This window comes from Echiichthys vipera, assembly GCF_963691815.1.
Source record: "Echiichthys vipera genome assembly, chromosome: 20".
Classification (NCBI taxonomy): domain Eukaryota; kingdom Metazoa; phylum Chordata; class Actinopteri; order Perciformes; family Trachinidae; genus Echiichthys; species Echiichthys vipera.
Genome location: NC_139845.1, coordinates 8,678,256 through 8,692,853, shown reverse-complemented (window position 1 = coordinate 8,692,853; position 14,598 = coordinate 8,678,256). Strand labels below are relative to the sequence as shown.

The 14,598-nt window shown below is 41.6% G+C and overlaps 1 protein-coding gene across 1 annotated transcript in view; it reads left to right on the top strand.

Annotated features, from left to right (window-relative positions):
• Positions 1-14,598, top strand: part of snd1 (staphylococcal nuclease and tudor domain containing 1) — a 180,058-nt gene that overhangs the window by 19,791 nt on the left and 145,669 nt on the right. Inside the window, exon 11 of the mRNA XM_083935604.1 lies at positions 12,194-12,295. Within this exon, the coding sequence (XP_083791730.1) occupies positions 12,194-12,295 (102 nt within the window). The remainder of the gene's footprint in view (positions 1-12,193; positions 12,296-14,598) is intronic.

The following is a 14,598-nucleotide window of genomic DNA, read 5'->3' as shown; positions in this document are numbered from 1 at the left end:
CTTTCCCCTCAGATTCACTTCAAGACTGTGAAAATGTACACACACATGCTTACACACACACACACACACACAGAATAAGCAATGCAGATTTTAACTGCATACAATATAGAGAGAAAATTTGCATTGCTTATTCTTCCAAAAGATTAATTTCAACACCATGTATTTAACTGTAAAGCAAGGGATCTATGTCTGTCTGTCTCTTCATGTGTCCTTTGCGTATCTCAAGAACTCTTCATCTGATCTATTTTAGACTGAGCGGGTGTATTGATGTGTAATAGGTTTGGTTTGGTAATGCCATTTGACTGATAGATGGCACTGTAGTGGCATCATCTAATTGTATGATGGGAAGGAATCTCGTTCTGTATATGTATGCATGCGGTAAATTTACCGTCTTCAATTAGGGATGGGTACTACTACTTTGAGCGATACTGTTTTTTTATAGAAAAAAAAAAATGAAGCAAATTGAGAATTGAATGAACTGCTTTATTTTCTTGTATCTTATAATGTATTAAACAAACTGTATTGTAGTTCACATTTTTGAAGGCCAAATCAGCAGCACAGTTTTGGAGAAAGAACAGTATAATGTCATCAAATGTTTGTTTTTTTAAACGTTTTAACAGTTAGCATTAACTAACATATCTGAGGTAGATGGGGAAAAAAAGAGAGCAGAGAACTAGCCTGTCAAAAAGAGCGCATTTATCCGTCTGAATATGATGGACTTTTAGATGTTACATGCAGAAAAATGTTGTTGCAATAACGAACATTACTATTTGCATCAATTTTGGGGGAAATAAAGCCTCACGTTGGACCGCTTGGTTCCCTCCGTCATTGTCTTTAGAAGAAGAAGAAGAAGAATTACTTTATTTATCCCTCAACAGGGAAATTGAATTTTTTCACTCTTATTATTAATCATGTTACACAGACAGGCCCGAAATACACACACACATGCACAGACAGAACCTATACATGCAATTAAGGAGAGATGTTAGAGCGAGGGGGCTGCCAGTCACACGCGCCCCAGTTGGGGGTTCGATGCCTTGCTAAACAGCACCTCGGCAGTGCCCTGGAGATGAAGTGGCACCTCTCCAGCCACCAGTCCACTCTCCATACATGGTCCACACAGGGACTTGAACCAGCAACCCTACGGTTCCCAGCCAAGTCACCTATGGACTGAGCTACTGCCGCCCCAAAGACAGAAAGGCCACAGCACTCCACCCTGCGCTGCCCCCTGCCCAGGAGGACAGGCTCTGACACAGGCTTTGACATTATCGGTTCTGCTTAACGATCCTCGCATTCCTCCTGAACAGACCCTATAGATACTACGGTTTTTCGTGATCTTGCCCCGGGGCAAATTTAGATCCGGGTTTCGATACCCGACCGTATGTTCATCCAATCAACTTCACACTTGGCAGGTGTATTGCTGAGGACCCACGGGAGTGTAGTGTCGAGTGTGAAGTCGATCAGATAAGCGGCTCTTGTGAACACTGCAAGTAGCACTTCCGAGTGCCAAGCACTGAACAGGCACACATTCGGAATGGGCACTGCACTAGTTTTTGTAAGGAGCGATCAATTTTTATTACTCAATTACCCTTGGTGTCTGAGTCCTCTAAAATGCTATAATTTTCCAAATGACAGGCTCAAGATATCTGAAAGTGTCACTCCCATTAATTAGTCAGATTTAATGTCGCAACAACAGTTATTTGTCTTTTTGTTCTCTTGAGTTCTGTATTTCAAATATAACCCCTTTCTCTATTTGGTTTAACCTGTCTGCGACTGTTTGACAACGTTTCCTCAAATCAACACATTGTTTACTATAATATCCGGTTTTTGCTCCAGTCATGTTTCGCATATCCCTGTTCTAAGAGGTATTAGACAAAGGGGATGTTTGGCTTCTGTCTAGAAAATGGCTGTAAAAGTCTGATTGTGGAATGTCTGCAACAGCCCGTTATTTTGTCTGTTTTGATTGGTTATGTTTTTATTGACTCCTCTCTGCTTGTTTTTTTTTATTTTATGATTTACTCTTTCCTATCTTTTCCTCTGTACTGTTGTTTAGTTTTTATACTCTAGCCTCCCCCTCCATCCTTGTCTCCCTCTCTTCCCCTGGTGTTGTTAGTGCCTCGCATCATTAAGAGACTGCTTTGTAACTCTCTCTGCCTCCCTCCTTCCTTCTGTTCTCTCCTCCACAGTCACTTTCTCCTGCCATCCTTTCCCTCTGGGTGTGAACGCTGTGGTCAGATTGTTGACCTGCGACGTTGCCCTTCCTGTGTGTTTATTCTCCTTAGCTCTATGTGGTTGTAATAAGCTTGTGGGAGGAACTTCTCTCTATTTTGTCTCTCTTCCCTTTCTCCTGTTTCTTGTGTCTGCTCCCAACTCTTTTCTGACCTGGACACTGCCGCTTTTGCAGATCCTTTCTTTCTCCCACATGACTTTTCTGATTTACTTCCCCCCTGTTTCTGCTTCCTTTCCTTCTCTATGTTCCTGTTAAATTTCCACTTGTCTCTCTCCTCATTTTTCTTTCTGTCGCTCAGTGCTCGTCTGTATTCTGTCTGTCGCTCTGTCTTTGCCTGAACCAGATGCCTCAACATTATGTGTTTTGTGCTTCATTACACTGTCGTATGTTACACAGCGCCTCGGAGAGTGAGCCCAGATGTGTGAATGTTTGTGCGTATTGTATTAGTGTTATATTGGCATGATGTTGTATTGCTAGATCTTGCTCTTCATGCATTTTTAATTGCTCTTGTGTGGTTGTGTGCGCGTGTGATCTTTCATGTAAATACCCTGCATATTTATCAAAATCAGTACCAGCTCACTGGGCTATTAGAGTGAAATTTGTCTTGGCTTTAATTACTAGCCCTGTAATAATAATATAATATCCATCTTGAACTAGGAAGAGCACATTCAAATGTATTTGCATTATTAACATTGTAGATTGTGTTACTAACTTAACACTCTTTCACAAGCGCATAATTGACATTATTAACAGGTTTAAAGGGAAAAAAGAGACTAATGCTACAGTGAAATGATAATAACAACATAGACTATGCAGGTGTCTTTATCATTTAAATTAAAAGGTATAAGATAATCAGAGTCAAAAGATAATATCTGTTGGGCTTAAACCTGGGAAAAGGGATTTCCTGAGATACACATCCATACTACATAAGTGTATTAGAGCGATCACAATCAACTCTGGTGGCGACCCGGCGCCTGGTCGAATCCAGGTCGGCCTCGCACTAGCAGCCTCTGAACACTAACAGAATATGGAATCTATCTCAGCTTGATAAAATGATTTTGAAACACCAAATTACCTCCCATTAAGTCAATTCCAGTGTAATATCATCCCAGGGTCTTTTTAGGCAAATTGGGCCATAGACACAATTTTTTTTATGTATGAACTATTAAAGTAGATTTTCCGGAGAGATTCTAACAGCCTATCACGGCTAACACGGTTAAAACGGCTTTTTCAACCACTAATAATGCTCATGATATCACCAAACATCTGCAGTAGCATAAGAGTCCCTACACATTGGCCGAAGCACAAACAACGTTCTATGTAAACACGGAGTGTATTAAGAGGGTTTTGAAAGACTTGACTACTAGCCCCGGTACCAGCTGCTCCATTTCGATGCCCGTTGATGATTTATTCCAGCAAAACATGTAAATGTTGTGGTTTTTTGGCAGACCCCTCTGCCTAAGCGTCTCCATCGGCGTCTCAATGTCCAGATTCAAAACAAAAAGCCACCCATTTATCAGTGCACGGGTATCGTACTGCAATGGCAGCCTATGAAAAGTTTCTGGGTTGTAAGCTTCATTTTTGTTTCGCAGCCGGGAAAGATACAAACCATTCTGTCCCTCTTCACTTCGAGTTGCAGACCTGTGCTTGACCTCACTGTGAGTCTTCCAACAACACACTTCCCCTGACCCCTGCGATCTGCGTAATGTTTTGGTGCTGCAGGGAAAGCTGTGGGACTTTTCTAAACCTTTTACAATCTATTATTTACTTGTATTTCGCCAAACTGCTACAAACTGCAGTGTTTGTGTTTTGCTGGAATAAATCATCAATGGGCTCCTTCCTTTTGGATTGCTTTGGTAATCGACTTAAATGGAGCAGCTGGTACCAGGACAAGTAGGCAAGTCTTTCAAAACACTCTATTAATACGTTCCATGATTACATATTACATTGTTGGTGCTTTGGTTAATGAGTCTTATCATGTTACTGCAGAGGTTTGGTAAAAACAAGTTTTAATGTGTTCAACTCACCGCCCAGAGCTAATCAGTGTTTGATGCAACAGGCTGTTAGTGACTAGTAGCAAAAAATTGTCTCAATGGCTTATTTGATGACCCAATTTGCCTAAAAAAACCTGGGATGATTTTACACCTGAATTTCACTTTAAGTAACTTTGTCCTCCAGTATTCAAAATATTTTTTCCATTTAATTTTTTTGGAAGGCAGTCCTACATCACAACTGTTTCTGCATTTTGTGTTTTATTCAGGGTTGTTCAAAGTGCTGGTGCTGTTTGCTCGCTAGTTATTTCTGTCTATGAACTGAAGAGCTGCTTGCCTGCCTGCCTGTCTGTCTGTAATGCTGTTGGCTAAGCTTTGAGTGTTGTCGCTATGGCAGCAATACAGAGTTGATATGTTTTACTGAAGCTGTGATGAGCCCTTGGACTGTGAGGTAGAATGAAGGCATCTGACAGAGAAGCACTTGCATTTCTCTGATATCTTGACTAAATATTTTTTTATGTTCATGGCATGCATTGAGAATTTTTATGACCAGTCCCACTGCCAGCTGGGCTTGAGAATGATCACTAAATTAGGCGAGTGAGCTGTTACCTTAGGCAAGCACTTCATTTCATGCCCTGTCTACACTTGTTAACAGATGCAGATACAGTAGTTTGCGTTATGTTATTGGAACCTATTCTGAACTTTTAAAGGCAATCACATTTATTATTTAGCACCTCCTAATATTGGTGTTCATTTGCCAAAGTATTTCTAGAGAAGGAAACACTTCCCACCCATGGCTAGTAGCTGCGTGTGTGCGGACAACCTGACAACTGATTTTGTGTGATTTTTGTGTGGTTGTAAGCAGCAGGATTGATTCCAACCTCAGAAGTCACAGCAGGTATCTCTCAGCCACCGGTTATACGCACACTGACATCATGTTGGCTAACACTGTCACGAGGGAGCCGGCTTCTTGCTTACAGTACAGCAGACAGACACAAAGATATCGTCACGGTTTGCAGCACAGACAGGCTTACACACACACACCCACACGCGTGCACACACAGTGGCATGCTGGTTAAGCTGCATTAGCCAATGTCAGGAAACATCTTGGAAATTGGTGTCAGCTTGTGCACAAACGGATTACACACACATGTGCTGTATGTGTGGCTATAGAGACACTCCAGATATGTGCATGCTAGCACTGTAGTTTAGCCACGGACCCAGGAAGATCGTGTGCGTGCGTGCGTGCGTGCGTGCGTGCGTGCGTGCGTGCGTGCGTGCGTGCGTGCATGTGTTTCTCTAGAGGTCTGTGGGGGTTTTCTTGTGCCAGTTGTCATTATTATCTCTGTCTGGGTGCATGTGTGCTCTGCTTGACTGTTAGTTCTGCAAGGCCATTTCTGTTTGTGTGGGTGTGTGTTCTGTTTGGGGGGGACTGAGGCCAGATGCGATGTACCAGTGTGCTGATGAACTATGACCGTCTCTGCCATCCCCATCCCCTTCTCCTCCTCCTCATCTCCTCTGGTTCTAGTCCCCACACACACCCCTCCCTCCCCTCTTGTGACTATACTAATTGTGCTCAGACTGACAGATTGGTGGACCAATGGTGTCTGGCTGCTGCAGCAAACCACAGGACCCACATTTCCTCTCTCGCTCTCCTCTCCCTCATTTTCCCAATCCTCCCCAGTGTTACTGCTGTAGCATATCCTCAAATGTGAGTTATTTTGAGCTTGGGAGTCAGCTTTTTCCTCTCTCCTCCTCCCTCTTTTCTCTACCCCCCCCCCCCCCCCCAACACACACACACACACACACACACACACACACACACACACACACACACACACACACACACACACACACTTCTCTTCCTCCGTTTTTCTCTCATGTGCAGCAGGACAAGCCCAGCGTAAACACGAGTAGAGAGAGATGTCCATGCTACTCAGTGACTCACTGTTACACCCACTCACTCACAATCAGTGTGTGGATATGTTTGTGTGTATCTGCTTTGACAATGTCTCGAGTGTTTGTGCGTGTGTGTGTGTGTATACATGCATTGTAATGCATCTGTGTGCTTATTTGGTTTAAATAGGGTTAAGGACAGTGCTAATGGAGCACATAGAGAGGTCAAACCACTGTCCTTATATAAGACAATACAATGACTATGGCTCATCCCCACGCTACTCCATACATTCCTGCATACTCGTGTAACCACTCTACACTCCACCTTTCTGTGTTGACTTTCTAGATGAATTTGTCTCACAAAAGTTCTTCTCTGTCCTCTTTGCCACTGCCTCCCATAAACCACCTGTCTATCTTTCTGCCTCTCTCTCATCTTCTGTCTTCTTATTTTTACTTTTCACATTATTAGGTTTATTTTCATACTAGAACACTTCACACTGATTAGCATTTCTGTAAATACAGAAGGTCTTAAAAGTCTGGTGAAGTATGTAGGCAGAATTTAATCACTAACTATAACTATGAAGTACATCAGAATATGTAGATAAGTCTGGAAGGCTTGACACAAAACAAATTACTAAATTTTTTTGTTGCTGAGCAGCTACTGTTGTTTCACATATTCTTATTTTGAACATTTGCTACACAGTGGTATATTTTTTTTTGCTTGTGTCTGCACATAATATTTAATTCCACATCCGCAGTTGCATTCAAGACATCAAGGTCTAAGAAAAGGTGGTAGGTTTTATGGAAAAAACATGTTGTAATGCTGCTACAGCTAGTCAAGTATCTAACTGTAGTGTAGGGCAGAATGTAACAAACAAGTAACAAAACAGCAGCACGTAAGACAAATTGAGAGGAGGCTCGGGTGTGTTAATGGAATTTTGGTTCTCAAGTTTGTGTAATAGGTAAGCTTTCATTGCCCCCGTAAAGTTAATTGATTCCTAATTATGGAGTGCATTATAACTCTAAGACCAGGGTCACAAAAATTGAAGGCCATTAATTTAAACCTTCATGCATTGTTTTTTCCAAACAATAACTTAGTTTCCCTGGTAACAACTGAACTTTTGACTAATACCTGGTACAATAATTCCCATCCCTTAAGGTTCTTATGCAGTGGAAACATTTTTCAGTATTCCAGTACATAGGACAGACCTTAGATCCGACTTGGCAGCAGGACATATTTTAGTCTACTCAAAGACAAATGGATATCTAGATTCTCTCAAACAAATGTTGCGGCATGGGTAATAGCCCTGCTCTGTGTATTTTGACCGTCGGTGTATATAAGTAGTTTGTACCTGGATTCGCAAACATGTAGGACTGCAGACATTCCTGTTCAGACATTGCAGTGTCTCCCGTTTCAAGATGCGAGCTTGTTAACGTGTTGCTAATTAAGGCAAATTTATTCAGAATGGAGCAGACAGATGTCCTATATCACATTTTGAATGGTCACCCTGAACCCAATCAAAATCAAGTATTCCCCCAGACCATGTTTTAAAGTAAGATCATATATATTTTGACTTCAAGCGAAATCATGCCCCTTTCCTGATTCAGATGTCATTGTAGGAATATAATTCCTGAAGTCTGATCCTCCTTGATTATTTTTTACTAAAAATCTGAAGGTGCAATTTTATGAAAACCAGTCTTTAAGCAGACGGACCCATCTGCTCACTATTCCCTATTTACATCTTCAGCTTGCTTTCTTTTTTTTCATACCCCTCTTTGTTCTCTCACTCACTTCTGTCCTCCATCCTCCAAATCTTATGTCTGGCCATGTATGTGCCCTAAGCATGCCCCTAGCCTGACATGACATGCTTTGACCTCAAGTTTGGGAGGACGATGGCAAGGGCGGAGGGTCGCTTATTTCATGATTCACTTGTGCAAGGGCTGGATGAGGCAGATTGGTAGCCAGTATCCCTCGATACTGTGTGATTTTTTTATCCCCCCCCCCCCCATTGCACTGTTGTAAAAGCAAGGACTTGGCTTGTTTGTGTGCATGGACACGAAGTTATACAAAGGGCTGCATTATACGATAATGTGACTGTTGCTTTTGAGAGCAACGGTATTGTCAAGTTCAAAAGGAAGGTAATAAAAAAAACTCATTTTCCAACAGGATTTGTTTTGATAGAGGACATTTATGAATGGACGGCTCGACTATGCCCAAAAACTGAAGCCAAAGCATCTTTATTGCCCCCTGGTGTTGATGATTGATGAAATTGATGATTGATGAAATAAAATTTCTGCTATAATTATGGGGTGATCAAAGCTGTGGATTGGTCGGACGGGTGTATGGCAGGAATTCAATACCGTCTGATCCCTATTGCGCAGGTTCTGTGTGTAAAATTACAACATGACCGTGCCCCTATTCAGCATATTTAGGCTTCTTTTTTGTACATTGGGAGGAAGTAGGGACAAGTCATCCGTCTGTATTCAGTCTCTGTTTACTATCATAACAGCTAAATAGGGATCGACAATGAATTTTATATGGCCCTTTATTTTTCCATCATCCTTAGCCGGTGAATGATACGGACAATTTTCTTGAGCTGATATTTGGAGCCGATACTACTTTTGCTTCCTCAATTTCTATCATTAAAAATGAAGCAATGATGATAACAAATGTTACAAGTCTCAATTTTAAACAAAGGAACATTGTTTCCCACATCGGTCAGTACCGATACACCTAAAAAACGCAAATATCAGCTGATGATACAACTACAACAAACATCATTTTATTGTGAAAGCCAGGTTCTCTCTCAGTCTATTGTGGGATCAATTCAAGTCAGTTTAAGTTTGACTAATTTGTATTCTGGCATATGGACAATAATGCTGTGGTTATTACATTAGATATATTAGATTTTTTTTTATTGTAGTATCATAACCAGAGACATCCTTCATGCTGTTGCTTCAGGAGATGATTCCCTTCTCTCTCTCTTTCTTCTCCCTCTTGCATTGTCTCCCTGTCTCCAACCCAGCCCTCTGCAGCCATTTAATGTTAAGGCATGCACAATTGAGTAATGTTATTAGGCACACAGTAGTAAATGTTGTCTAAGACTCCCAGTGCACAGCTTAATCAAAGATAATGTCCACTTTGTCTGGGACGCACAGCAGTGTATTTCTCTAAATATTAGTTACATACAGAACAACGCACTCTTTTCAATCTATTAAATGCTGATTAAACTAAGGCGGAATACTGTACATGCCCAACTCCACCGCCACACATCAGAAAGCATGACATACTCCTGAGTCATGATTTTTACCCTTGAAGTTCCAGAAGCTGCAAATGCTTCCAGCTGTAGCAGCCACACATTTGCAGCCCAGCCCCTGCAGCCCTGCGACACTGTACAATCCAGCTAGCGTCATGCCTCTGCAAGAGTCAAAGATGATTCCTGAGCTTTAGCTGGTAATTTGGAACGAAGGGAATTTACCCCAAATAGAACAGAACTCCCCCTGAGGTTGGTGGGAGCTAACTGTTGTTATTGGGTCACGGTTGAGACATAGCAGTGACTCTCTCCTCTTTCTGTAACCTTCATGCAACTACATAATAACAGTTTAAGGAAGGCTTACACAGTTTGTCTTCTCTTAGTGATTTAATGATGCTATTGTTGTCCGTTTATTTCAGTCTGGAGACTGATGTTGAAATTGGCTCCTTAGGCAAATGATTTGTCTTGTCATGGTCTGTTTTCACATATTACTTAAGGTGGAACAGCCTTGTATACGTTTTGTTTGATTGGCAGTTGGTTACATTTATTTTTAGCAGTTTCAATTGCACGTAATACTCTATGTTCCATTTGAATACCATTGTAACTGATCTGGACTCCTTTTGTACCTTGAATACAAAGTGCATCAGGCCCATCATTGATTCCTAGGACTGGCTATGTTTTTAGTTGTGACATTTCCTCTCCTTCTCTTCTTTTTGGACTCTTTAACCTTGCTGTCTTCAACTCAGCCTCGCTTCAGTCCCCAAAGGCCTTCTGAAAGATGGAGAAGTACCTTACGTCCTCGTCTGCTTCTCCACTCCTTGTGCCTAATTGGCACAGAGTGCTGACATTTACGCTCTTCGGCATCAGTGACACTGTTCCCTTTCTACCGTGAAACCGTTTATTAGTTAAAAATGTTTTTTTTCTTCTTTTTTCCCCCTTTCCCTCTCTTCAGGTTACATCCGCACTAATACGTTTTCGTTTTAAAAGGCATTGCTTTTGCTTGTCGTTTTTACTTTGAAAACTCCAGGGTTGGGTTTTAATCTGGATGATCGGAGACGGAGAGTTCTGGGAATGAGGATGCAGACACCTATGTTGGCTTCCCGATTAGGTCTTCTTATCAGTTAGCTAGGCCTAGTTACATGCATACCTTTTTGTGTGTACCATTCTGTTGAAGTTTTTTCTTACATTTTCTTTTTATTTTCTTTTTTTCGTGGACTACCATAAATAGGATGTGTGTAAAAGCCCCTCAGGATATAAACACACCATCATTCACTGTCTGGGAATTGTCCAAATGTATGAGATTAAAAAAAAATATGTCCCCAAAAGAAAGATTTCTCCCAAACAGTGCCAGCTTGGTGAAAGTTTTCCTCATCCCCAGCAGTAGACGGCTAAATCTGCAGCTCAGGCACAAAATGCAGGATTCCTGGTTGGCAGTGCTCCTAAAAGGCCCCATCATCCCACCGCAACCGACTTGGTAGGGATGAAAGACCTTGACAGTAAGCCCCGACTGACACAAAATGGAGGACATCGGCTCTTGGCTGAGCGGTGGGGGATTTCCACTGGCCATGTGTGAGATTAACTCACCTCCAAGGTTCCATGCTGTGCTGACTCCGCTATTGAAAGCAGAGAAGGATGGGAGTGAGGGAGAAAGAAAAGAAAGATGGAAAGCTATTAAACTCAAAGGTTGTTACGTGCCTGCCAAGGTTAAGGGAACTGGCTGGTAGATTTGGCAGTTTCCAGAGCTCCTTAACCAGGGCCAATTCAACAGGCCTTCTGTGCAGTCATGTTGAGACCCAAAATATTAACAGTATTTTTCCAAGGAAAATTTGTGACTGAAGCATTGTTTTGTGTAGGATTTTTTTGTGTGTGACAACAGTTGAGTTTGTCCCCACAAGATTTATCTTAAAGACCTTAATGGTGCCATAAGCACATGCTCGAACATGCAAACACCTGCTCACACACCCTTCACTCCCCATGTGTTCTCTTTACATCTATCAACCCAGCTGTGGGCCACACCTGGCGAACAACTGGAGAGGCATTAAAAATGAATGAAAACCACTGAAGAGAAGAGGAAATGAGGAATTAATCCAACCCTGTGTGTTTATTTTTGGAAAAGTGTTACTCCTGTTTGTGTGAAAGATAATAATGGCATTCATAGAAGAGCGTGGGAGAGGCAGGGGTGGCGAGTATACTGGTATTGTCATTCATAGCCTTCTTCCTCCTGTTAGAGTGCGTGTGTGTGTGTTTTCACACAAAACCTCAGACTGGTTTGAAATTGCAAATAGGTTCTATTTGTGGCCTGCTCCTGTCACAGAGTGTGTGAGTGTATTGTAGGAAGTTTTTGTGCGAGTGTACGTGCGGGTACATCTGTGTATGCAGTCAGTTTCGCCTTTGAGCATCAGTTTGACACAGTGTCTTTGCATCCATGTCCTTGGTAACTGTGTCTCTTTTGTGGGTATTGACCGCAAAAGTGTTTTAAGGAAGGAGTTTCTGCCGACTGTGCATGTGTGAAATCTGCACATCTTTCACATTAAAATCAATCAGTGACTTCAGAGACCACATCCTCCCTGTCACGGGACTGAAGAGGGAACAAACAAGCTGACTGTTCGTGAATCTGTGTTTATGCCTGTATGCATGAAGTGGGGCTTGTTTTTGTGTGTGTGCATGTTTCTCAGACGTTTGCATCTGCAGCAGATATGTAAAGCCACGCAGCTTTGAAAGTGCAATGTGAATAATCTTCCTCTTTCCATTCTGTCTCCTCTGTCCCCACATCCTCTTCCTGACCCTTCCCTCCAATTTCTTCTCCCTCAATCTCTCTTCAGGAGAAGAACAAGGACAAAGACAAACGTTTCCGTCCGCTCTACGACATCCCCTACATGTTCGAGGCCCGTGAGTTCCTGAGGAAGAAGCTCATTGGTAAAAAGGTAAGTACCAGTGACAGAAATTGAACTTGAAGTAAATTGACTTTTTGGCTCTCTGTTTGTACGTATTAACATTAACAATAGCTCTAAACAAGGATTCCCTCAGTGGTTGAACATCACACTCCAACACCCTTCCCCTCCCCTCACCGCTAGCCAAACACTTTTTTGAAGCCCTAAGCTAGCTATGTGTTTCTCTCCCTCTCTTAGTTTGAATACCAAGTACTCTTCGTAATACCCTGGGGCTTGGTATTGGCCTGGGCGCACCCTTTAAACAAGCAGTGTTGATTTCCCCCTCTTGTGTCTATTGATTTACCAAGTCTGTACACCTAGGGGGCTGCTATGATTTACACACATCTGACCCAGCAGAACCCAGCACTGAGCTAGAGAGCACTTGAGACACACCACCGCTTGAACATATTTTTATGTTCAATTTCAATAATGAACGATGAATTGAGGTTGGTTGTCTGAATAATAATATACTGCACTTTACTATAATATATAACATAAGTGTTGTTTTTCACACCACAGTCCCTTCAGTAAATCAGTAAAAAAAACCCTACATTGTTGTCATTGAACATCCAGTACCAGTAATGGCACAGGGAGAGAATGTGTCTGTTGCTCACAGGCACGCCTAGAGCTGTTGTCCACTGCCTGAGTTAATGATGGTTTGTTTTTCCTAATAGCTAACTCCTAACACTTGTCAGGCTCAGAGAGGCCACATGATAATGGGAACCATGCCGGAAAAGATTGGAATCTTTCTCGCAAAAAACATGGAAATTCAGTTGAAAGTGCAGATTGATTGAAAACTCTGTCAAATAGTGCATTTATGAACAATCATACTGACAAAATGGTTTTCCTATTCTGAAGCTATGTCATGCATTTAATACCTTTTTTGAAGCTGATTTTAAAGTATAAGATTTTGGAGCTTGAACCTCCACAAATCGGTTCTCAGTGGGTTTTTAAAAAAAACCCTAATATGTTAAATGTACAGATTCCAGGGGTCCAAGCCACAGTACCCAGACAATAAATGGAATAGACATCCCCATCTCAAACACTTTCCTTAGTGTACAGAGTTGAAACAAAAAAAAACATTTGCATTACATCCTAATAAACACAAACGCATACACCCCCCCAAAGCCAAAAGCCAAGAGAGTTCTTTTTTGGCATTCAGTACAGGAGTGAGATTCACATTCCTCTCATCACAGTCATTTTAATCATCCTCATTAATGATTTCTTAATGACAGAAAATTCCGCAGTGAGCTGGCTTTTCACTAGTGAAGCGAGAATAATGATTCTGCTTTTTATTTGTGGTGTTTGTGTTGTGGGATAATGAGTGTCTGTGTGTGATGGGAATAGGGTGTGTGTAGCGCAGGTTTGTAACATGAAACTATGTCATGTGTGTAAAGTACCATTTTGGGCTGGTCTGTAGAAGTCAATGTCTTTATTAAAACAAAGTGGCTTGTGTGTGTGGTGTGTGTACATGCATGTAGATGAATACATGCATATACCGTATATTGTATACACACACACACACACGCACACGCACACGGACACGCACACACATAATTTGTGTCGTAAGCTAAGATAGTATGCACCAATGTCCATCAGTGGCCCTGTTTACAGTATAAATTGAGTGTTTGTATTTTGTTATGGTGTAAATATGTAAAAAGCAAACACCAAAGCACAGTCTCTAAATATCTACTGCCTTCCTCCAATGTTGTCCAATAACTTTCTTATTTATCTCTACATTTCTCTTAAGATCTGCCCAGATGTGGCATCATACTTCCCTTCTCCATCATTAAGCTATGCAGTATATATGCCTCTGTATTTTATTTGTATTGAAGTTGGGTCTCCCAAGGGCGCGCTTAAAGGCTCTCTGAAGTGAGTTAGGTTTAAGTGGAGAGCTCTTGCCTATTTGCCAGCAGTGCAGCCTCCTCCCTCAATCTGCAAAATCAATAACGGAAGAGCTCTAGAACATTTCTTCCTTCCCATTCCTTTATTGTTGCTAAGACACGAGGCTAAAGCTCTGAATTAAACCCTTCGTCACAGTATATTATGTTTAGTAAAAATAATGAGAGGACCTAAAAAAAAACTACAGTTTTTTGAAAGTGCAAGCATCAGCTGCCTTGGTAACAAGGAAGAATTATTTTGGATGCAATGATCACAGGCCCTCTATGGGTGAATGTTTATGTGCAAGCATAATACTTAACTCTGCTGGTTTTATTGTTAATCTATGCTACCTTGGCCTATTTGAGTTGTCAAGTTCAATGCAGGTAGGCTCACAAGTGTACAGACGCATGTTGCAC